Consider the following 25317-nt stretch of genomic DNA (forward strand, 5'->3'; position numbering starts at 1 on the left):
ATTAATAACATTCATATTGGTCTCATGTTTTCTTACTGAAATATAATTCACATAACACAAAATTCACCATTTTGAAGTGTGTAAATTCAGTAGTTTTTAGTATATTCACTTGGTTATGCAACCATCACCACAATCTAATTCTGGAATATTTCTAGCACCCCAAAAAGAAACTCCATACCTATCGGCAATTAGTTCCCATTCTCTTCACTTCCCATTCCCTGGCAATCACTAATTTATTTTCTGTCTCTATGGATATGCCTATTCTGGATACTTCATATAATGGAATATGTGGCCTTTTGTGTCTGGCTTCTTTTACTTAGCTTAATGTTTTCAAAGTTCATCCATGTTGTAGCATGTACTACATCTATATCACCTTTTATGGCTGAACAATATTTCATCATGTGGATATACCACATTTTGTTTATCCATTCATTAGTTGATGGACATTTGGGTTGTTTCCACTTTTGGCTTTTATGAATAATGCTGCTATGAACATTTCTGTAAAAATTTTTGTGTGAATGATACATGTTAAAATGAGGTATTTTGAGATATATGGGTTAAATAAAATGTTAAAATTAATTTCACTTATTTCTTTTTACTTTTTGTCATGTAGCTACTAGAATATTTAAAATACATGGCTTGCATTATTATATTTCCATGGGACAGCACTAATACAGCAGCTGATAATAGTTTTAAAAGCTACCATTTATTAAGCACTTAGTATGTGCCAGGACGCAAGCTAACCAGTAACATAATCTTACTTAATTCTTATAATTATCCTGCAAGGAAAGTATTATTAGCTATATTTTACAGATAGAAATTGAGGTTTAGAGAAGTTAAGTATCTTTCCCTAGCTCACGCAGTCAATAAATGACAAAATTAATATTCATACCTAGATCTGTTTAGCTTTTCTAAAGTTATCATAATCACGAAAGCACGTTGCCATATATATACATATAGTCTACCCTGAAATAACAGGCTTTGGCACCACAGTTAACCTTCCCAGTTGCTCTTCAGAAAAATGTACAAATAAGATAGAAAAAATCCTGTGGATCCACTTCAAGGCCAGTGAACACTAAACTATCTCATATAACCAGTCAATAAAAATTCTAAATCCCTTTTACAAAGGCCTGAGTGACCTTTTAAGGCCAAATCCGACTATGTCACTCCCCAGCTTAAAATCATTCAATGACTGTCCATCACCTGCAGGGCAAAGTCCAAGCTCACTATCAATCTGATCCCTTCCTACCTCTCAGCCATTAGCAATAGCAAAGTACCTCATGCTACTGCTTTAGCTTTGTACACAGGCTAATCACTCTGCCTAGAATGCTCAGGCCCAGTTCCCACACATTTTGCTTGGTAAGTTTCTATTTATCCCTTAAACTCTATTCAGACATTGCCTCCTTCAATAGTTTTTTCCTGACCAAAAGCATTCCATAATTACCCTTCTCACTCTTAAACATACATAATATTTTGCCTACTATATAATTTCTACTTCTTACATATAATCCTCTACAATAGAGTATCACATGCATTATTGCACTTATTTTTATTAAAAAATAGTTTATTTATTTACTATAAGCTTCTTGATGATCATAGTGTCTTATGATTTTGTATCCCCAGAATCTAACATGTAGCCAGGTACTAAGTCCCTTACTTAATGCTTGCTGTAGTTTCTTAATTTATTTGCAATAAAACAGCTGATAGCCTAAAGTTCCTTAAAGTATATTTCACAAAACACTATTTCCAGAAGATTTTAATTGATGTTAAATACATATAAACATGTATTAGTAGTCTAATAAATTTAGGAAATGCTGAACTCAACAGATTCAACAGATTTTATTATACAGGACCTCTAAGAGCCTTGGGTTGCCAATGTACATTGTGACTCTTTAAGGGGAAGAGACGGTATGTAGGTTTTCACAAATTTAGCCGGAAATTTTTTTGTTTTAAAAACTAACATGCGTGGAAACTTTACAACATTCATGCCAGGCACTGGACTCAGCACTGTCTATGCATTATTTCATTTAATACATTAAAAAATCTAACAGTATAGGCATTATTATCAATTCAATTTACACATAAAAAAACTAAACACTAAAGTTAGGTAACTCACTTGTCCAAGATCACACAGCACATGGTGGAGCCCAGACTAGAATCCAAACGTGTCTGACTCAAAAGATTCCATTATCTTCAAATTAAACTCTACAAGAGCCTCCCTTTTTTGATAGGGCATCATACCAGACTACTGTTTTGAAGAAAATTCTTTGTGAACTCTAATCTTGTGTCCTATTTACTAACCTGAAATAACCAGGGTTACACTGGCCTAAAGGGAAAAACATAGGGAATGGGAGGTAGGAAGAACTTAAGCACTTCAGAACTGTCCACACAATACTTCACTTTCTTTCTTTTCTAACTCTCCTTTAGTCCCCAGGAGAATGATAAATACAATGCATCATTAGAAGGTGTGATGGGTAAAGAAAAGAGGTAAAACAGAAACAAATATTCAAGTAGATTTCTGGTCTCAAATAGCAGAGCAAAAAACCTAGAAGTATCCAGTTAAAATTATTACTGTAGGAAAAAAAATCAAGACTGCACTCCAAACCATTCTCACTAAAATTCTATATCTAGAAAAAACTGATGACTATCGAGTTTGAGGGACTCGATTTCACAGAATAGATTTTTCTTAAATATTGACTTAGAAAAGTTTTTCCTTAGTTTATTATACACGTAATACATCCTCTTTAGAAACAGAAGTTACTCATATAAAACCTCAGTTAACATTTTGGTATTCTTCTTTCCAGTCATTTCATTCAATGCAGTAGGGTCTGGGTTTCTTCTGCAGTTATAATCACAGTATATCTTGCTATATTTATTTAACATCAGAAGCATTTTTACCATGTTATTATTCCTAATCAAATTTTATTTTATATTTATAATATTTAATATTTAGATTATATTTATATTTTATTGTTTACTCCAGTCATGCATAAATAGGTTGTTTCTAATTTTTCAGTGATCTTAATAATACTGCGACAAAAACCTCTAAAGCTCTCTTGTATTTAGGATAGTATTTTTAGGATAAGCTCCAAGATATGAGTTAAAAGGTTGTAAACAAATTTAAGGGACAAAAAGCATTAGAAGGTCCCTGTTAGATTTAAACAAAAAAAAGCAAGACAAAAAATTCTATACACAAGATGATCTACTCTATGCAATACCATATCCAAAGGAAAGAAACATTCTAAAATGTGAAAATTGATTATTTCCAGTGTTAAAATTTTGGGTGATACATATTTTCTTATTTATGCCCTTCTGTACTTTTTTCCAGGTATTCTACAATTAGTTCACATTCCTTACAAAAATTACTTATTTTTTTTTATAATAAAAAAATTCCCTTTTTTCCTGTGCAAAGAGCTTCCACTCTACTCAAGAAAGGACAAAAGAAAACAACCACGGTGAATGCTACCATATTACAACTAAAAACCAGGAGCAAGAAAAATGCCTTCAAAAGCCCTAAGCCAATCTTTGAGTTTCCTCTCCACTTTTCTCATTCTTCATCATACCTCTGAAGTTTTAGTGACATATGAACCAAAAAGAAGGAAAGGAAAAATAGAAGCATCCTTCTGAGAAGATGCTTCTTTCCAGCTCTAACCGCATACTCATTCTTCCCAGAATGTTTAAAGACATGCCTCTTTTTCCCTTCTCCCTTTTCAACTGCTTATTTAGCTAAAACATTAACTTTCATATTCTCTTACCTAAGTGAAACAAGCCTCAAAATGAACATAGTAACAGGCACATACCAAATTAAGGACTGTACTACTGGGAGTGGGGACTGGATAAAAAGTATATTAACAAGCTAACTCAAGTTTGTCTGAATTTTATCATTCTCCTAGTTGAACAGTAATGAAAAGTCTTCTAAACCACCACTGGGAATACAAATCATAGCTTGGTAGTATACGTCATATACACCTTCCATCTGCCAGTATGTTTTCTCTTTCTAAACTAAATAACAGGAAGAAGTTTAAATTTAGGTCGGTCACTCTTCCATTTAAACTAGAAGTCTTGGCCGGCCCCGTGGCTTAGTGGTTGGGTGCGCGCGCTCCGCTGCTGGCGGCCCGGGTTCGGATCCTGGGCGCGCACCGACGCACCGCTTCTCCGGCCATGCTGAGACGGTGTCCCACGTACAGCAACTAGAAGGATGTGCAACTATGACATATAGCTATCTACTGGGGCTTTGGGGGAAAAATAAATAAATAAAATTAAAAAATAAAAATAAAAATAAACTAGAAGTCTTCTGGCAGAGAAGACTAAAGTGAAAACTAAGCTTAAAGTTTGTTAAAACAAATGAGAAACGTGAAAGGATAGTAAAACTATTAATTTTGGAGGAAAAAGTCAGAATGCACATGATTAGGTAAATAAGAGAGCTAAGAACTAATAAGAAACTAATAGCAAAAGGGATAAATCTAAGGGGTAATACTTAATAACTTTACTAAATATGTCACTGTTCCCAGATGTAATCTAATCATGAACAACGACATGAAAAACCAGGGTGTAATCCTAATAAAATTTTTACTTTACCTTTCTAATTTGCTGTAAAGTGCACACAATACATTATATTTCTTCAACAGTCTTGACATAGCATTATCAACTTTGGTACTGGTATCAATTTCTTTTAGTAAGTCAAAGAATTTATAGACACTACAAAGGAAAGAATAGAAAAAAGTGAATCAGTAACTTAAAAAACTCATTTTATTTCATTTTGAAAGCATAGACATTTTAATTCAAAAGATTATTAGCTCTACACCAAATCACTATTACGTCCTTCAGAAGAAATTACTTTTCGCATTATACCAGAATTTAAAGAGGAAAACATCAACTAGTCTTCAACCTACACCCCTATATCTATATGCCTACGCCCACATCTATTTATTGTCAAGAATATGGAAAAAAAGAAGGGTTATGACAGACACATACATATATATTTATTTCTATATCTATCTATATGTTTTTATAACCATAAGTTTGTATCCATTTATCCCATTCTAACACAAAACCACATGGTTCATTCCAGTGTTTCCCTTTCCATATTTATAACTCTTCTTTGACAGTGACAAACCTGGGATCCATTTATCTTTAATTTATTTGCTTATTTAATCAACCTCCCTGTATGTAACCACCTTCCATCTACAAAGCTACTCACTCCCCCATATGGACACTCTCCTCTCCTGCTTAGACTGACTCCCCATCCTAGACTGCCCTCACCCTTCCACATGGACACCTCCCCCCACAATAGGGCTCTGACTTCCCACCCCGGACTGCCCTCACCTCACATGTGCCATAACTCCCTACACCGGCTACCTGCACACCCTGCTTGGTCTCTCACACTGCATACCAAGCAGCCCATGTCAGGAACCCCCCACCTCTACCCTACCCCCCATGTGGATGCCCTACGCACTCCACTTTGGCTCTAACATCCCTCTCTGGGCTCGTGGCTCTCCCCCACCACAGACGCACACACCTATTTCACCCCACCAATGGCTTTAGCATTGAATTGCAGGGGAAGGGAAAAGAAAAACTGATTAAAAACTTTAAGTTGTTTAAATAATGACTACATCATTCTTTATTGTTTTCTATAAAAATTAACCTATTTGAAATATCAAAACATACATTTTTCACTACTGAAAAATAAGAGACTAAGGATAGCAATCTTCAACTGCACCTTACACACTCATTTGTAAACAAGTTCATCTAAACAATTATACCAAAGGAGCTAAGTGAACTAAAGGGTAGTCACTGGACCCATACAGAGGCTGTCTAGCATATAAGCTTCATTCCAAAAAATGGGCTGACCCACTCAGACATTTATCTTAAGAACTGGAAAAATAAAAGCTTCAGTTAATCAGTAGAGGGCACAGAACTCAAAAGAAGGTTATTAAAAGTTCCTGTGATATAGAAGGGATCGGGGCAGCCATGACAAGCTATGTGGAAAAGAAGAGTTGATATGATATGGATAACAATAAAGTAAAATAAAGAAGGAGTAGAAATGATATGGAGCAGATGATCAGGATGCTGATTTTAGAAAAGAGAATGGAGCAAATGTGCAGATACATCCAGAGAAAAAGAATCAACCTTACAATAGCATTTATTCAAGAACTACTCGCAGTTCCGGTTTTTACGAGCTACATGGCAATACCTATCCATGGAGCATCATGAAAACTGTGAATTGTTACTACAAAGCCTTCTTTCTCTAGGAGTAACTTAAGTGAGTCTCTATCCCTTTTCTAGCCCTCCTCTGAAGGAAAAAAGAGAGGGAAGGAAGGCGAGAAGAAGAGGAGGGAGGAAAGGCAGGGAGGCAGGCAGACAGGCATAAAAAGCCATAATTAAGACACAGAGATCTGTAGATAACTACATATTCTAGAGCAGTGCTCCATGGATTGATACTGACCTGTGAACTGTTTGTTACCAGTCCACAATTAAGTACAGAAATTGAGAGAAAGCATTTAAAAAGTTTTATGGCAATTTGACACTAATTTTATGCCTGCTGAAAATAATAAAAAATTTGGTCTTGTGTTTAGTCTGAATTTTTGTTTCATTTCCCTATTAATTAATTTATATTATATTTTTTAAAAATATCACTCCACGACATATTGGAAATAAAAGAAACCAGTCCTTCACCAGAGCATGTTTAAGAAGCAGTGGTCTAGATAACATTCCTGGATAGTTATGAGAACACTGACAGATGCCCTAAGAAAAAGTTTTACCAAACACATTACTATATTTATTGTAGGGAGATTATTTATGACATGCCCAATTTATAAATCAGTGTTGCTCTATAAATACTCAGGAAAAAAGTTTAGGAAAAGCTTTGCCAGGAAAATTCTTTCATCTTACAGATAAAAGACATAATAGCCTTTCTTTGTCACATTTATTTAGTAGTCCATGAAGAGCTGTATAACACCATATTGCAGTCATCTGTTTAATTTTATCTCCCCCTCTGAATTGAGTTTCTTAAGGTCAGAGACTATTTCTCACCTCTATGTCATTAGAACCTAGCACAGTATCGTGGTGCCTAACAGTTGTTTAAGTTTTCTTTCCTTCTTTTTTTTGTGAGGGGGGAATATGGGCCGTTGGGCTACAGAAGGAAAGAGATCAAGACCTCATCAGTGCCTACGGTGTTACAAGCCTTGACTCTACGAACTACATACTTCCCTATTCATCATAAGTTATTTAATTCTCATAATTCTATGAAGTAGCTAATATTTTCATTTCATAGATGAGGAACCTGAGACTTAACAAGGCTCCGCTATCTGCTCCAAATCCTATAGCTTGTAAAACAACAGAGCCCAGATTTAAACATAGTCTATCTTAACCCAAACATCCATATTCTTCCCAATCCTCTGAGGCCACTAAGACATTTGCTGAATGAATGAATAAATTAACGTAGAAATTTACTTATATATTTCTATTATTTTTCAGCTGTATAGAAACTGTTTTGATTTAGTGATTTTATTTAATAAAGTTAAACTGTGAAATCTCTGAGAGGTAAAACAATTCTAATTCAACAGGTTAAATATGAATATACAAGGCCTCTGTTTCCACATTTTATTTAGAGGTAGTAAGAAAAAGCATTACCAAAAAATGCAACAATTTAATTTATATAAAACACCAATTATGTTCAATTCCAGGTGGCTTTATCCAAGAATAAACATATACTACTATCTTTTTGGTAAAATTATTTACTGTTACATTTCATAAATATGCTGCAAACGAAATGACCGGAAGTCCCAGAAGGCTTCTCAAGATAAAGTTCATGAGTCATTGGAAACAAATTACTCAACTCTTCTTACAAGGCTTATGAGCTCAAAACCAAACATTAATTAATTATTGGGGCAAGTATTGTAATGGATACTTAACTGAATATAGTTGAGTATCAGTCTCAAAAAGTATTTTATAATTATCATATCTATTATATTGAACAATCTTTAATAAATCTTAACTAAATTCCTTCAAGATAGACTCACACTACTTTTATAAAGGTTTTAATATATAATAAGCCTACTTTATAAATCCTTGCTTTTTTTGTGCACTTTATCAACAGCTACAATTAAGAAAGTTTACAGATAGTGAGAGACACTATGGAAATTTTCCCAGGACACAAACTGCTACATTTTAAAGAAAGTACACCATAAATACACTTTGATTAAGGTCTCCACAAGAGAATCACAGTTCAGTAGTTGACCTAAGTCCTTTATGTTTTATTTAATTTTAGCATTTCTCACTAATTCCCTAAAGTCTATTAAGAGGAAAGTTTACAAGTAGTTTTCTTTAATGGCAGAGGTCTATATAGATGTAAGAAATTTTACCTGGTTTCTATGTTTTTCTGTAGCTCAGTAAAAGTGAATGGCATCTCATCTAGGTCAACTGCTGCAATAAAGATACAGATTCCCCATAGTTCCTTTTTCTTTTGAATATAACCTTCCTGGGAACAAAAAAAAAATGGTTCAAATATTTCATTAAATCATTCACACACTGAATACTGTGTTAAAATTGTATTATATGCGTTTTTTTTCTTATTCAGCATAACAAAATACATTTGTTTTTAAATCCTTAGGATGGCATATACTTGAGAGCATTTAATTCTACACTAATAACAAACACTTACATTTTATATTTTAAGGCAAAAAAAATTACTAGGAAGATCAAAAAGTTAAATTACAACTTACTGCGGAAAACTTAGGGGTCAGTTCTTTGAAGTAAATATTTGCATTTTTTAATAATCCAACGTCATCAAAGTCAAGTTAAAAGATTTTAGAGTCCATTACATAAATTGTTTTTAAAAAAAGCCTACTTTTTAAATTTGTCCTCCTTTTGCTCTAATTCACTCATTCTTTTATCAGTCCATTGATTCAAGTATTTTTTAACCTTGTGAAATTCATATCTCTCAGTGTCATATCTGCCTTCTTTGTAAAATGGAAATAACAATACTTACCTCACTTTGTAAGAATTAAATGAGATTATATATAGAAAGGCCTTAGCACAATGCCTGGCATATAATTAGTACTCAATGAGTGATAGCTTTCATTATCATTAGAATATTTTTTCATTATCATTAGCATACTTATTTCCCCTAAAAATATATATCACTGTCTAAACATATAAATTTTGTACATAAAATCTGGATTATACTAAATTAAAAGCAAAAGAAATACCAAACTATGTGATGTTCTGTTAAACAATTGGAACTACTTGCTTACTCTTAATTGGAGATTACAACGAGCTAAAAAGTATGTGATGCAATTTTATACTGTTTTAAAATCTCAATTATATAAAAGCTTTTGGAAAAGAATTGTTCCAGATTATCAAATTTTATAGATAATAAAAAGCTTATCACTATCCAACTCTACACATTTCCTTAATTTTAGCTACTTGGGAAATAAATATTTTAAAACTTACATTACAGCTAGACACTCACTAAAATGGTTAAAATTAAAAAGACTGACAATATCAAGGGTTGATGAGGATGTAAAGCAATGAAACACTCAAACACTGCTGGTGAAAATGTAAAATGGTACAACCATTTTGGAAAACAGTTTGGCAAGTTCTTATAAATTTAAATACATACCTTCCATAACACTTAGCAATTCCACTCCCAGATATTTACATCCAAGAGAAATGGAAACTTTGTATACAAATGTTAATAGCAGCTTCATTCATAAAAACCAAAAACTAGAAACAAACCAATATCTAAAAACAGATGACTAGATAAATTGTGGTATATCCATACAACAGGATGTTATTCAACAATAAAAAGGAAAAGTACAAATAAACACATAGATAAATCTCAAAACTATTACACTGAGAAGATGCCAGACACAAAAAGGTACATATTGTATGATTCCTTTCATATGAAATTCAGGAAAAGGCAAAACTAATCTTCAATGTCAGAAAGTCAGTGGCTGCCTGGGGACAGGAGTAGAAGTGTTGGGGAATGACTACAAAGGAGAATGAGAGAACTTTCCAGAGTAATCAAAAATTTCTATATCTCGGTGGTAATTGGTTAAATACATTTGTCAAAACTCATTGCACTGTTCACTTAAAACTGGTTGATTTTAGTGTATGTGATTACACCTCAATAAATTTGATTTTGAAACTATATTACATCCTTACTATTTCTGAAACTGAACATACAAAGTATACATGGCTTGATTGTTATAATGACCATGTATTAAGTACATTCTATTTTAATAAAATAAACATCAACTTTTGCATATGTGTTTATATTAATACAGTCAATTTCTCAGGAACTACTAAGATGTAAAAAAAGGTGGTTTGCCTCTATAATAAATAACTCCCAATTACCATGCTTTTTGAATTTTTATGCTTACTTCTTATCATGTTTTTGGTTTGCTTCTTTGCTCTCATGCTATCACCTGTTGAACCTAATTGCTCTCAATGTGTCTGCTTTCAGCAATGCCAGTCTTTTTTTTTTTTTACTTTTAAAGGTTGGGAAATGAAGTGACTGAAGTTGTTAAAACTGAGTATGTTGTTTATTTTCTTAAAACAGCAAATTTTATTAGGACATAGCCAACAAAATTCAACACAAGTTCATTTGAAACAATAAAGATGCTTAAGTGAAATGTTGTACAAATAGTTTCTGATTTTTTAAGGACCTGAGGAAATTTCCTATGAGCAAAATATGTGACCTTTATTTTAGATGATTTATAAAGCCCGTTGTTATTGTTGCTGTTCTAGCTGTATTCCAATTAACTCTATATTTAGATAAAGTGTTTTTTCTTCTTCCTACACATTTATCTATGGAAGAAAAATGTTTCTTCTAAACTTGAATATTAAATATTGAATATTTTAATTATGTATATTTGATTTTGTTCTTTAGAGGAAACTACATTACAAATGAGACCAATTTTACAAAACCGGACGATTCATTCACATGCAAATATTTTTGTGTATCTATGCAAAGGAAACGATCAGTTTCCAATTAGGAGAGTCCTAGAAGTATAATTTCTAGACTAAAGTATTTAAGATTTTATATTTATATCTATAAAACCTTATATATATATATAAATTCTTATACGACATGGAAAGGGCTTGCATTTTAGTTGTTAACCAATAACATCCATTTGGTCTGATCTTATACCTGGATGCCCCCAAGATTTGCTAGAGGGAAAAAATTTACAAAGTCATGAAGGTTAGAATCAACTACAAAATTCTACTCTACAAGCATTTTGTTCATTTTTTAAAACAGCAGATTTTATTAGGACACAGACAATTCGACATAAAAGTCATTTGATATGATAAATGCCTATTTTTAAATGAAAACATCAGTCTAACCACCAAATTTAATATCATTTAAAAACTGTATCTTTACTTTCATATAGGTTTCTTTCTATCTTCCAATTTTTTTTAATATCTTCCAAAATTTGAGATCTCTAATAATTTTTCAAGAAATATTCATTATGCAACTGCCATGGTTATGACTTTAGGGATACGGCAGTAAAAACAGAAACAAAAACAAATTCTCTGTCTTCCTGGGACTTACACTCTTATTATTTATGTTAAGAACATGGATTTTGGTGTCCAACATTCAAGAGTTTGAATATATACTCTAGTTGTTTAACTGTGGGCAACTTGCTTAAGTCTAATTAAACTCAGTTTCTACTAAAATAGGGATGACAACAGAGTCACAATAGTGTCAATCATAGAGTCACCATGAAAACTAACAGTGAGGATGCTCTTAAGTAATCAGCATGGTGCCTGGCATTGTACTCACTGAATCAGAGTTAACTATCAGCAGGAGCATTACTATTATCAGTGAATGTAGCACTCATTCCACTACACTGTATCTGCCTCAACACTATCCACCATCTGACCTTCTCCATACCATAAATATCCATCCTTGGGAATAATGGAATTTTGTGTCATCTTTTTTTTCAGAAATAGGGCTTACTGACCCCTAGCCCCTGGGAAATTGATGTGATTTCAATTCTTTTTCCAGAATGTCATACAAATGAAATTATACATCTATAGCCTTTTTTGTCTGGCTCCTTGCACTTAGCATAATGCTTCTGAGGGCTCATCCATATTGTTATAACTATTAGTATTTATTCCTTTTAATTGCTGAGTAGCACCTCATTGTATGAATATGCTACAATTTGTTTATCCATTCCAACAGTTGAATACACTGTTATGAATAAGCCTACTAACCCTAGCCCTAAATATCCAACTACAGGTCTCTAAGTGGATGTAAGTTTTCACTTCTCTTGGGCCAATATCAAGCTGAGGAATGGCTAAGTTGTATGTTAAATGTAAGTTTAAGTTTATAAGAAACTAACGAACTGTTTTCCAATGTAGCTGTACCATTTTGCATTCCTACCAGCAATGAATGAGAGTTCCAGTTGCTTCACACCCTCACCAGCACTTAGTTTTTGTTTCCTTGTTGTTTGTTTTTTTAGCCATTCTAGTAGGTGTGTGATTGGGCATTTTCCCAAGGACTAATGACATTGAGTATTTTTCAAATCTTACTTAACATCCGTATTTCTTATTTGGTGAAGGGTCTTTTAAAATCTTTTGCCAACTTTCTTTTTTTTTTGGTTCACATGTTTTTTTGTTTATTGCAGTAACATTGGTTTATAACATTGTAAAAATTTCAGGTGTACATCATTGTACTTCTATTTCTGCATAGATTACATCATGTTCACCACCAAAATACTAATTACAACCCATCACCACACACATGTACCGAATTATCCCTTTCACCCTCCTCCCTCCCCCCTTCCCCTCTGGTAACCACCAATCCAATCTCTGTCCCTATGTGTTTGTTTATTGTTGTTATTATCTACTACTTAATGAAGGAGATCATACGGTATTTGACCTTCTCCCTCTGACTTATTTCACTTTGCATTATACCCTCAATGTCCATCCACGTTGTCACAAATGGCTGGCTATTCAGTTGTTTGTCTTACTGAGCAGTAGGTTATTTATACATTGTGGATTCAAATCTTTTAACAGATAACGTGTTTTGCAAAAATTTTCACCCAGTCTGGGGTTTGTCTTATCATTTTCTTGAATAGTATATTTCAAAGAGCATAAGTTTTTAATTTTGATGAAACTTAATTTATTAATTTTTTTCTTTTATGGATCATGATTTCAACAGCATTATCTGTGAAATCTTTGCCCAACCCAAGATCACAAAGATTTTCTCCTATATCATTTTCTACAAGTTTAGGTCCATGATTCATTTGAGTTAACTTTCATAAATGGTGCGAGATAAGGACTGAAGTTTATTTTTTGTATATGAATATCCAATTGCTCCAACATCATATTATTGAGAGGAACATCCTTCCTCCATTGAATAACTTTTGCATGCAAAAGTCTGCATGCAAAGACTAACTATATTTGTGTGGATTCTATTTCTGGATTCTCTGTTCTGTTCCACTGACCTACCTGTCTTTCTTTTCACCAATACTACAATGTCTTGACTACTGTAGTTTTATGTTTTAATTCTTTTTTAGTTCAGTTTGAGTCAAGACTTTTCTATCTGAAAAGGTCATCTGATTCACCTCTCACTGTGCAGATTAAGAAATTAAAGACTAGAGGGCCGGCCCCATGGCTTAGCTGTTAAGTGAGCGCACTCCGCTGCTGGCGGCCCGGGTGCGGATCCCGGACGCGCAGCGACGCACTGCTTCTCCGGCCATGCTGAGGCCGCGTCCCACATACAGCAACTAGAAGGACGTGCAGCTATGACATACAACTATCTACTGGGGCTTTGGGGGAAAAAATAAATAAATAAATAAAATTATAAAAAAAAAAAGAAATTAAAGACTAGCGAGTTGAGACTTGTTCAACACAATCAATCAATGGCACAGACCTAAAACCCATGTTTCCTAACACTCAGTTTAGTATTGTTCCATTTCTTTAAGAATATTTCCTTATTACGTTTTTGCATTGATGTTCCTAACATTTTCACTACTGAAATCCTTAATCTCATCACTCCATCAAAAGTTCTGTACTCTTAACTATTTTACTATTCTATACTCTTGATTTCTATATTATTGAGAAGGTTAAAGAATCACAATACCTAAAGCCTCAACATTCTTCTCCACATCAAATAATTTCTAGTTATCATATCTTCCAGTCTTCCTCAAAATGTCTCTACATCTTCATTTACAAGTTGCTCTTCTCTTCTCAATTTGACAAATGGACATTTTCCTCCACTCTCAAATTAACAACTCTAATCTGTCCCCTTCCTCCCACTTTGGATCACATTGCCTCTCAGCTCCTTCAAGACCTAGTTTATTAATTCCTCCCTCTGTCTTTTATAACTTCTCTAACAGTTTTCTTTCTAAAAGCTCCTTTCCCTTTGCTTACAAATAAGCTTGCATGACCTTAAAAAAAAAATAACGTATCCCTCTATCCCTGGACCTTATCAAACTACTGTCCTCACTACACATACAAACCTCTCACTATTCTCACACTATTCACACACACACCCACCATACACACTCTCACATTACATACATACTGCATCCACTAAACACATACGCTCACTATACCAGCACTATTCTACTGAGGCTATTCAAAGATCCCACTCTTTCTAAATTGAATGGCCTTTTTTCGCTTTCATTCACAAAGACCTCTATGCAGCATCTGACACAGTTGCAATGAAACTTTTTTCCTTAGCTTTTAAAATGCTCTAATATCCTCACTGTTTTCTTTCTCTCTCACTTTTTCATTTTTTCCTAACGCCAAAGACTTTTTCCACTACCTCCTCTTTCACTTAGCAATCTCATCCACTTCCATAACACCCCCATCACCTTCATTCAGAAAATTCATGTAGCTCATCCTGCTTTCCAGCCCAGACTGCTCTCTCAAGATTCAGGCCTTATTTTCCAATGGCGATTTACAACCTAAAATCTGTAACTTATGTGTTTTCTTGAAAATTTAGACAAGTCTATGAAAAGGGCACAGAACAGACCCTTAAAAATTGTTAATACGGAGGAAAAGTAATTCTTCTTACCCAGCCAAAGAATCACCAAAAAAGACATAATAAAACATGAGGAAAAAAAAAAAAATAGGCAAAGGACAAGAATAAGTATTTTGCCATAGAAAAAGTAGTACATTCCAACAAACATATTTTGAAAATACTGAATCTCAGAATAGTGTCAGTTGAAGGACATTTTATTAATACACATCAAGATCCTCAAGAGTTTGGTTTTATATCTAAGAATTTATCCAATAAAAATAACTGCAGAGCTGAGAAGATTTAGTGAAATACATGTCAAAGAATTTTTATAATAGCAAAAACAGTGGGAAAAGCCTAAATATCTTAAAATAGCATGGTTAAATAAATTTTGATAGAGGTATATCATGGAATAATATAAAACACTTAAAACATTTCAAAGATTATAAGGACATGGGAAAATAACAAAGATATGTTAAGAGAAAAAACACCAGAATACAAAATTCTGTGTACACTTTGATTCTAATTTTGGGAAAAATTTTTAAAAAGGAAGGACTGCTGGCCCCATGGCATAGTGGTTGAGTTCCCACACTCTGCGTCGGCAGACCAGGGTTCGCAGGTTTGGATCCCTCGCAGACCTACACACTGCTCATCGAGCCGTGCTGTGGCGACATCCCACATACAAAAAATGGAGGAGAACTGGCACAGACGTTAGCTCAGTGACAATCTCCCTCAGGCAAAAAGAGGAAGACTGGCAACAGATGTTAGCTCAAGGCCAATCTTCCTCACCAAAGGCAAAAAGGAAGGGAAGGCAAAAATATATAAAAATATTAATTATTATCTCTAGGTGGTAGGATTACAAATGGTTTTCATTTTCTTCATTAACCCTAGATATATTTTCTAAATTACCTACAATTATAAAATAGGGGGGAAAAGTAAGTCAATAAAAAAGTACTAAATGTATATAAAGCAGGAGAGAGAAAAATTAGGAATACTCTTGAGAAAAATCTTTAAAATATTAAAACTTTAATTACATGAATTACAGTTAAATCAAAATCTACAATCAAAATTTGAAAAGGCTACCAATTAAGCTATCATTTACTTTAGCTCACTTGAACCACCCTAATGATAACCCCTAATTAGCAATGACTTGTCCTTGCTTTTTTACAATGCACTAACTTATAAAAGAGCTCCACCAACTGGTGACATAAATCATCTTGGAAACATCAGAAAATTAGGTTATCTTACTATTCATGCTATCATAACTAACATAAATTTAAATTACGATTTTAAAAGTTAAAAATTCTATCATCTCTAATCTTCATTTTTTTAAATATCAGCCACAAACAACATGAAAATAAGCCATAAAAAATATACTCTATATCTCAGGGTGAAAAGGATACACATCCTTACACTTGATTCATGAGACTAATGACGGATCAGCAATAAGGTTGCAAGTTAAATGTATTACAGAAATAGAGGGGATAAGAGCTGCCTTTATCTTCTTTATCTATACTCTTGGATTACCTCCTCACCAAGGTTATTTATACGTAGGAACAAAAGGGATAACATGCTAATATGCCAGAAAATCCCCCCTCTCACTTGTATATTAGCTGACAGCAGTTAGTGGTAAGGACATTCTCTGATGTGCTCAGAAGAAGTAAAAGGCAAGAGTGGCACAGCCAAGAAGTGGAATGCAAAAGCTAACCTTACTTGTACTCAATCACATTTTTGAGGCAACTTGCATGGGCAAACACCAGCTGAATCAGCCATTCAGTTACACAATGCCTTTAGGGGAGACAGTTGACTCTACTGTCAGAAAAATATGTACCTGGCATATTCACTTCAGATTTACCTGGCCCTCTGCCCAAGAGATGAGTACCTGAGGCGCCCTCCCTGAAGAACTTCCCCTGAATTAGTAACTTTAAAACTTCCAACAGAGAAAAGACCAGGCTCAAACGGCTTCACTGGTGAATCCCACCAAACATTTAAAAAAGAATTGCAGGGGTCGATCCTGTGGCGTAGCGGTTAAGTGCGCGCGCTCCGCTGCTGGCGGCCCGGGTTCAGATCCCGGGCGCACACCGAAGCACCGCTTATCAGGCCATGCTGTGGCGGCATCCCACATAAAGTGGAGGAAGATGGGCACAGATGTTAGCTCAGGGCCAGTCTTCCTCAGCAAAAAGAGGAGGACTGGCATGGATGTTAGCTCAGGGCTAATCTTCCTCACAAAAAAATAAATAAATAAATAAATAAATAAATAAAAAAGAATTAGGGGCCAGCCCAGTGGCGCAGCAGTTAAGTTCACGCGTTCTGCTTCAGCAGCCCAGGGTTCCCCAGTTCGGATCCTGGGCGTGGACCTACTAACCACTCTTCAAGCCATGCTGAGGCAGCATCCCACATAGAAGAGCTATAACTCTACAACTGTGATATACAGCTGTGTACTGGGGCTTTGGGGAGAAAAAAACAAAAAGAGGGAGATTGGCAACAGACGTTAGCATAGGGCCGATCTTCCTCAAAAAAGAAAAAAAGAAAAAGAATTAATATCAATTCATAATATTGCTCCATAAAAATCGAAGAGTAGGGAACATTTCCCAACCAATTCTGTGAAAAGCGAGTATTACCCTGATACTAAAATCAGACAAAGACACTACACGGAAAGAAAACTAGAACTAAAATCTCTTATAACTTTATGCACAAAAATCTTGAACAAAGTACTAGCAAATCAAATCTATGCACATATAAAAAGGATTATACCCCATGACCAAGTGGGACTTATCCTAGAAATGCAATGTTGGTTTAAGATCTGAAAATCAATTAATGTAATACGCAACATCAATAAGGGAAAAAAACATGATTATATCAATAGAAGCTGAAAAAACATTCGACAAAATACAAAACCATTTAACAAAACACAAAACAAAACAGGAATAAAAGGGCACTTCCTCAACCTCATGAAAGGCATCTACAAAGAATCCACACTTAACATCACATCTAATGCTAAAAGACAGAATGTCCTCCCCCTAAAGTCAAGAAAAAGACAACAATGTCCCCTCTTGCTATTCTATTCACCAATGGTATTGGAGGTTCTAGCCAGGGCAGTAGGGAAAAATAAATAAATAAAAGGCATCAAGATTATAAAAGAAGAAGGAAAACTATCTCTTTGCAGACAACATGATCTGTATATAGAAAATCATAAGGAATACACTAAAAAACTATTTGAACGAATAAATAAATTCAGCAAGGTTGCAGGGTACAAAATCAACATACAAAAGTCAATTGAATTTCTATACACCGGCAGTGAATAAACCAACAACGAAATTAAGAAAATTCCATTTATAATAGCATCAACAAGAATAAGATACTTAGGAAGAATTTTTTTTTAAGTGTTAAGACTTGTAAAACTAAAAATATTATTAAAAGAAATTAAAGAAGATCTAAATACAAGAAAGACATCTCATCATGCTCATGCATCGGAAGACTTAATATTGCTAAGATGGCAATACTTGCCAAATTAATCTACAGATTCAACATAATCCCTATTGAAATCCCAACTGCCTTTCTAACAGAAATTGACGAATTCATCCTAAATTTCATATGGAGAGAGGATTCTGGGAAGATGGTGGAAAAGCACCAGAAATCTGTCTTCCCACCTAGACAACAATTGCACTGGCAGCATCTGTCTGATGTAACTATTCTGGAACTATGGAGTCCATTAAAGGCTTGCAACTTTCAGGGGAAGGCACAGTGAGTAAATTATGGTTAATTTTCATTAATTTCAGCTCTTAACACAGTAGCAGTATGCACGCCAACCCTTAGCCATGTGGCAGGCAGCTGTGCACATGTTCCTGGAACAGCTGGCACAGTCTGCAGGAGCCAGGTTGAGAAAAAGGACCCTGTCCTCCAAATTTCAGAGATCTGTGCTCTGACTGCTGCTTCCAATGGCAGAAGTACAAACAAAGAGGTGGCGGCTATTATTGCTGCACCTCCCCCATTGTTGCAAGCCCCACGCCCTCTGGCTCAAGTGACTTGCAAGAGATTTAAAGAGTCTGCACCTTTTCCTCCTCTCTTCATTTTTCTCTTTTTCCCCTTTTGGGAGCCAGATACTGATGACTAGAACATTCAAAAGCAACCACATATATGAAGGAAATTAGAAAGTCACAGCGCATGCCCAGGGGAAGGCACAGGCTCAGAAAAGATCTGAGAATACCTTCAAGTTTACACCTCAGGCTGATCCCCAACACAGACATGGCCTACAACAACCAAAACACGCACACATATAAATTTAAAAAAAAAAAAAAACGGGCTGGTCCAGTGGCATGGTGGTTGGGTTCATGCGCTCCGCTTCAGTGGCCTGGGGTTCGTAGGTTCAAATCCTGGGCCCAGACCTACATACCACTCATCAAGCCATGCTGTGGCAGCGTCCCGCAGGCAGAGTGGAGGAAGACGGGCACAGATGTCAGCTCGGAGCTAATCTTTCTCAGCAAAAAGAGGAACACTGGCAAAAGATGTTAGCTCAGGGCCAATCTTTCTCACCAAAGGAAAAAAAAGAAAAACCAGCAAACCCTAGGGAAGGGGGAGAGTTTGATTTCCAGACCTATCACATTATCAGACTCAAATGTCCAGTTTTCAACAAAAAAACTATGAAGCATACAAAGAAAGAGGAAAGTATGGCTCATTCAAAGGAAAAAAATAGACCAAAAGAAACTGTCCCTGAAAAAGAAGTGATGGCCGATGTACTAAATGAAGACTTTAAAACAACTTTTTACAGATGCTCAAAGAACTGAAGGAAGACATGGAGAAAATCAAGAAAATGATGTACAAACAAAATGGAAATATCAATAAAGAGAAAACCTAAAAAGAAACCAAAAGAAATTCTGGAGCTGAAAAATATAATAACAAAAATGAAAAATTCACTACAGAGATTCAAAGGCAGATTTGAGAAGGCAGAAGAAAGAAACAGCAAACTTGATAACAGGACAATGGAAAGTATAGAGTCTAAAAAACAGAAAGAAAAAAATTGAAGAAAAGGGAACAGAGAATAAGGGACCCGTAGAACATCATCAAGTGGACCAACATATGCATTATGGGAGTTCCAGAAGGAGAAGAGAGAGATAAAAGGGCAGAGAGAATATTTTTAATAAATCATGGCCAAAAATTTCCAAACTGTAATGAAAGACATAAATATAAACATCCAAGAAGCTCAACAATAGGATGAGCTCAAAGACACCCATACCAAGACACATTATAATCAAGCTGTTAAAGGCCAAAGACAAAGAGAGAATTTTGAAAGCAGCAAGAAAGAAGCTACTCATCACATCCAAGGGATCTTCAATAAAATTATCAGCAGATTTTTCATGAGAAACTCTGAAGGCCAGAAGGCAGTAGGCTGATAATTCTAAGTACTAAAATAAAAAAACTGTCAGCCAAGACTGCTATATCTAGGAAAACTGTCCTTCAAAAGTAAGGGAAAAATTAAGACACTCCCAAATAAACAAAAGCTGAGGGCGTTCATTACCACTAGACATGCCCTGTAAGCAATGCTAAAAGGAGTCCTGCAGGTTGAAATGAAAAGACAAAAGTCAGTAACTCAAAGCCACATGAAGAAATAAAGATCTCAGTAAAGGTAAATACATGGGCAATTATAAGGTTACTATGATTGTTCAGGGTATATAACCCCACTTTTTGTTTCCTATATAATTTAAGAGACTAATGCATTAAAAAAAATTATATTAGTTTATATTTTTGGAATCACAATGTATAAAAATGTAATTTTGTAAAATTAACAACTGAAAGGGGTGGAGATGGAGCTATTGAAGGAGTATGAGTTTTTACCTCATTGAAGTTAAGCTGGAATAAATTCAAATTAGAGTATTGTAACTTTAGGATGTTAAATGTAGTCTGCAGGGTAACTACAAAGAAAACAGCTCAAGAATATACACAAAAGGAAATGAAAAAGGAATTTAAACATTTCACTACAAAAAGCCAACTAAACACAAAAGAATTATTGAAAACAGAAAATCAACAGAGAAAAATCAATGAAACCAAAAGCTTATTCTTCAAAAAGATCAATAAAATCAATAAGTGTCTAGTCAGACTAACAAAAAAAGAAAAAGATACAAATTACTCATATCAGAAATGAAAGAGTGGGCCGGCCCCATGGCTTAACGGTTAAGTGCGTGAACTCTGCTACTGGCGGCCCGGGTTCGGATCCCGGGCACACACCGACGCACCGCTTCTCCGGCCATGCTGAGGCCGCATCCCACATACAGCAACTAGAAGGATGTGCAGCTATGACGTACAACTATCTACTGGGGTTTTAGGGGAAAAAAAAAAAAAGGAGGAGGATTGGCAATAGATGTTAGCTCAGAGGCGGTCTTCCTCAGCAAAAAGAGGAGGATTAGCATGGATGTTAGCTTAGGGCTGACCTTCCTCACAAAAAAAAAAAAAAAGAAGAAGAAAAAGAAATGAAAGAGAGAACGTCACGACAGACCTCATGGAAATTAAGAGGATAATAAAAAAATATTACCAACAATTCTATGCCCACAAATTTGAAAACCTGGATGAAACGCACCAATTCTTTGAAAGATATAATCTGCCAAAACTCACACAAGAAATAGACGATCTGAATAGACCTATAATCTATTAAAGAAATTGAATCAATAATTAATAACCTTCCAAAATAGAAAGTACCAGGCACACATGGGTTCACTGTGAATTCTAAGAAACATTTAAGAAAGTATACCAATTCTCTAATCTCTCCCATGATACAAAAGCAAAAGAAATACTTCCTAACTGATTCTACTAGGCAAGCATTACCATGATACCAAACCCAGACAAAGACATTATAAGAAAAAAAAAAAAATTACAAACCAATATCTATCCTAAACATAGTTACAAAAATTCTTAACAAAATATTAGCAAATTGAATGCAACATATAAAAAAAAATAAAAAATATTATATACCAGGACCAAGTGCAATTTATTCCATGTACGCAACATTCAAAAACCAATTAACGTAATCCATCACATCAATAGGCTAAAGAAAAATGATATGATCATATCAATAGTTGCAGAAAAAGCATTTGACAAAATCCAACACCATTCACCACAAAAACTCTTAGTAAACTATGAATAGAGGGGAAATTCCTCAATTTGATAAAGAATATCTACAAACAACTTACAGCTAACATCATACTTAATGGTGAGAAACCAGAAGCTTTTCTGTTAAAGGTGAGGAATAAGTCGAGGATGTTGCCTCTCACTACTCCTTTTCAACATCATACTGGAAGTCCTAGACAATGCAATAAGAAAAAAAATAAAAAGTACAGAGATTGGGAAGGAAGAAGTAAGTCTTTGCAAATGACATGACTGTCTAACTTAGAAAATCTGAAAGAACTGATAAAAAACTCCTGGAACTCATAAGTGATTATAGTAAGGTTGCAGGATACAAGGTTAGTATACATAAGTCAATCGCTTTCCTATATACCAGCAGTGAACAAGAATTTGAAATTAAAAAATACAATGCTATTCAAATTAGCACCCAAAAAAATGAGATAGATATAAATCTAACAAAACAGATAAAAGATCAATATGAGCAAAACTACAAAATTCTGATGAATGAAATCAAAGAACTAAATAAATGGAGAGACATTCCACGTTCATGGAGAAGACGACTCAATATTGCCAAGATGCCAGTTCCTCCCAACTTGATCTACAGATTTAACATAATTTCAGTCAAAATCCCAGCAAGTTATTCTCCGAATATCAACACATTGATTTTAAAGTTTATATGGAGAAGCAAAAGATCCCAAACAACCCCAAGAAGGGCAAAATCAGAGGAATGACACTACCCAACTTCAAGATTTACAATAAAGCTACAGTAATCAAGACAGTGTGGTGTTAGTGAAAGCATAGACAAACAGATCAATGGAACACATTTTAAAGAGTCCAGAAAAAGACCTACACAAATATAGCCAACTGATCTTTGACAAAAGAGCAAAGGTAATACAAGGAAAAAAAGATGTGTTTTCTTTTTTTTTTTTTTTTTTTGGTGAGGAAGATCAGCCCTGAGCTAACACCCATGCCAATCCTCCTCTTTTTGCTGGGGAAGACTGGCCCTGGGCTAACATCTGTGCCCATCTTCCTCCACTTTATATGGGACGCCACCACAGCATAGCCTGACAAGCGGTGCATCGGTGCGCGCCCAGGATCCGAACCCAGGACAGCAGCGGAGCACGTGCACTTAACCGCTATGCCAGTGGGCCGGCCCCAAAAGATGTATTTTCAATAAATAGTACTAGAACTGGATACCCACATACAAAAAAAAAAAAAATTAATCTAGACACCCTTCACAAAAATTAACTCAAAATAGATCATAGACCTAACCGTAAAATGCAAAACTATAAATGAATAATCGTATATACTGTGTGTGTATATATATATATATATATATATATATACACACCACACGTTCTTTATCCATTCATCCATCAATGGACACTAAGGTTGTTTCCAGGTCTTGGCTATTGTAAATAATGCAGCAATGAACATGGAGGTGCACATATTTTTTCAAGTTAGTGTTTGCATTTCCTTCACATAAATACCCAGAAGTGGAATTGTTGGATCATATGGTAGTTCTATTTTTAATTTTTTGAGGAATCTCCATACTGTTTTCCATAGTGACTGTACCAATTTTCATTCCCACCAACAGTGCACAAGGGCTCCCTTTTCTCCACATCCTCACCAACACTTGTTATTTCTTATCTTTTTGGTAACAGCCATTTTAACAAGTGGGAGGTGATATCTCATTGTGGTTTTGATTTACATTTCCCTGATGATTAGTGCACCTTTTTATATACCTGTTGACCATCTGCATGTCTTCTTTGGAAAAATGTCTATTCAGTTCCTCTGCCCAGTTTTTAATTGGATTGTTTGGTTTTTTGCTATTGAGTTGTATGATTCTTTATATATTTTGGATAACGGCCCTTATCAGACATATGCTTTACAAATATTTTCTCCCATTCTACAGGTTGCTTTTTCATCCTGTTGATGGTTTCCTTTGCTGTGCAGAAGCTTTTTAGTTTGATGCAGTCTCATTTATTTATTTTTGCTTTTGTTGCCTTTGCTTCTGGTGTCAGATTCAAAAAATCATCGCCAAGACCAATGTCAAGGAGTTAACCTCCTATGTTTTCTTTTAGGAGTTCTATGGTTTCAGGTCTTATATTCACGTCTTTTTTTTTGTTTTTGTTTTTTGTTTGTGAGGAAGATCAGCCCTGAGCTAACATCCATGCTAATCCTCCTCTCCTTTTGCTGAAGAAGACCGGCTCTGAGCTAACATCTATTGCCAGTCCTCCTTTTTTTTTTCCCCTCAAAGCCCCTCCTTTTTCTTTTTCCCCTCAAAGCCCCAGTAGATAAGTTGTATGCCATAGCTGCACATCCTCCTAGTTGCTGTATGTGGGACACGGCCTCAGCATGGCTGGAGGAGCAGTGCGTCGGTGCATGCCCAGGATCAGAACCCTGGCTGCCAGTAGCAGAGCATGCGCACTTAACCGCTAAGCCACGGGGTCGGCCCTATATTCAAGTCTTTAATCCATTTTGAGTTGATTTCTATGTATGGTGTAAGACAGTGGTCTAGTTTTATTCTTTAACATGTGGCAGTCCAGTTTTCCCAGAACTATTTCTTGAAGAGACTGTCTTTTCCCCACTGTATATTCTTGGCTCCTCTGTCATAAATTAATTGATCATATATGCATGGGTTCATTTCTAGGCTCTCTATTCTGTTTCATTGATCTATGCGTCTGTTTTTATGTCAAGACCATACTGTTTTGATTACTACTGTTCCGAAAAGACATCTCACCAAAGAAGATATACAGATGACAAGTAAGCATATGAAAAGATGTTCAATGTCATATGCCATCACAGAACTGCAAATTAAAACAATGAGATGTCATACCTATCATAATGGCCAAAATCTAAAATGCTGACAAGGATGTGGAGCAACAAGTACTTTCTTTACTGGTGGGAAGGCAAAATGGTACAGCTACTTTGGAGACAGTCTGGCAGTTCCTTACAAAAATAAATATACTCTTACCATAGGATCCAACAATATCGCTTCTTGGTATTTACCCCAAAGAGCTGAGAACTTATGTCTACACAAAACCTAAATGTGGATGTTTATAGCAGCTTTATTCTTTTTTTTTAATAATTTTATTTATTTATTTATTTTTCCCCCCAAAGCCCCAGTAGATAGTTGTTTGTCATAGCTGCACATCCTTCCAGTTGCTGCATGTGGGACGCAGCCTCAGCATGGCCAGAGAAGCGGCGCATCGGTGCTCGCCCGG

General features: G+C 35.1%; 1 protein-coding gene across 3 annotated transcripts in view; it reads right to left on the minus strand.

Annotated features, from left to right (window-relative positions):
- The window catches only part of RB1 (RB transcriptional corepressor 1), a 150157-nt gene that overhangs the window by 108481 nt on the left and 16359 nt on the right, over nucleotides 1-25317 (minus strand). For all 3 annotated transcript variants that reach the window (XM_058548166.1, XM_058548167.1, XM_058548168.1), the window contains exons 3-4: nucleotides 8364-8479; nucleotides 4579-4698 (exon numbers count right to left, since the gene is read on the minus strand). In XM_058548166.1, the coding sequence (XP_058404149.1) occupies nucleotides 4579-4698; nucleotides 8364-8479 (236 nt within the window). The remainder of the gene's footprint in view (nucleotides 1-4578; nucleotides 4699-8363; nucleotides 8480-25317) is intronic.

The sequence above is a fragment of the Diceros bicornis genome, chromosome 9, assembly GCF_020826845.1.
Source record: "Diceros bicornis minor isolate mBicDic1 chromosome 9, mDicBic1.mat.cur, whole genome shotgun sequence".
Lineage (NCBI taxonomy): Eukaryota > Metazoa > Chordata > Mammalia > Perissodactyla > Rhinocerotidae > Diceros > Diceros bicornis.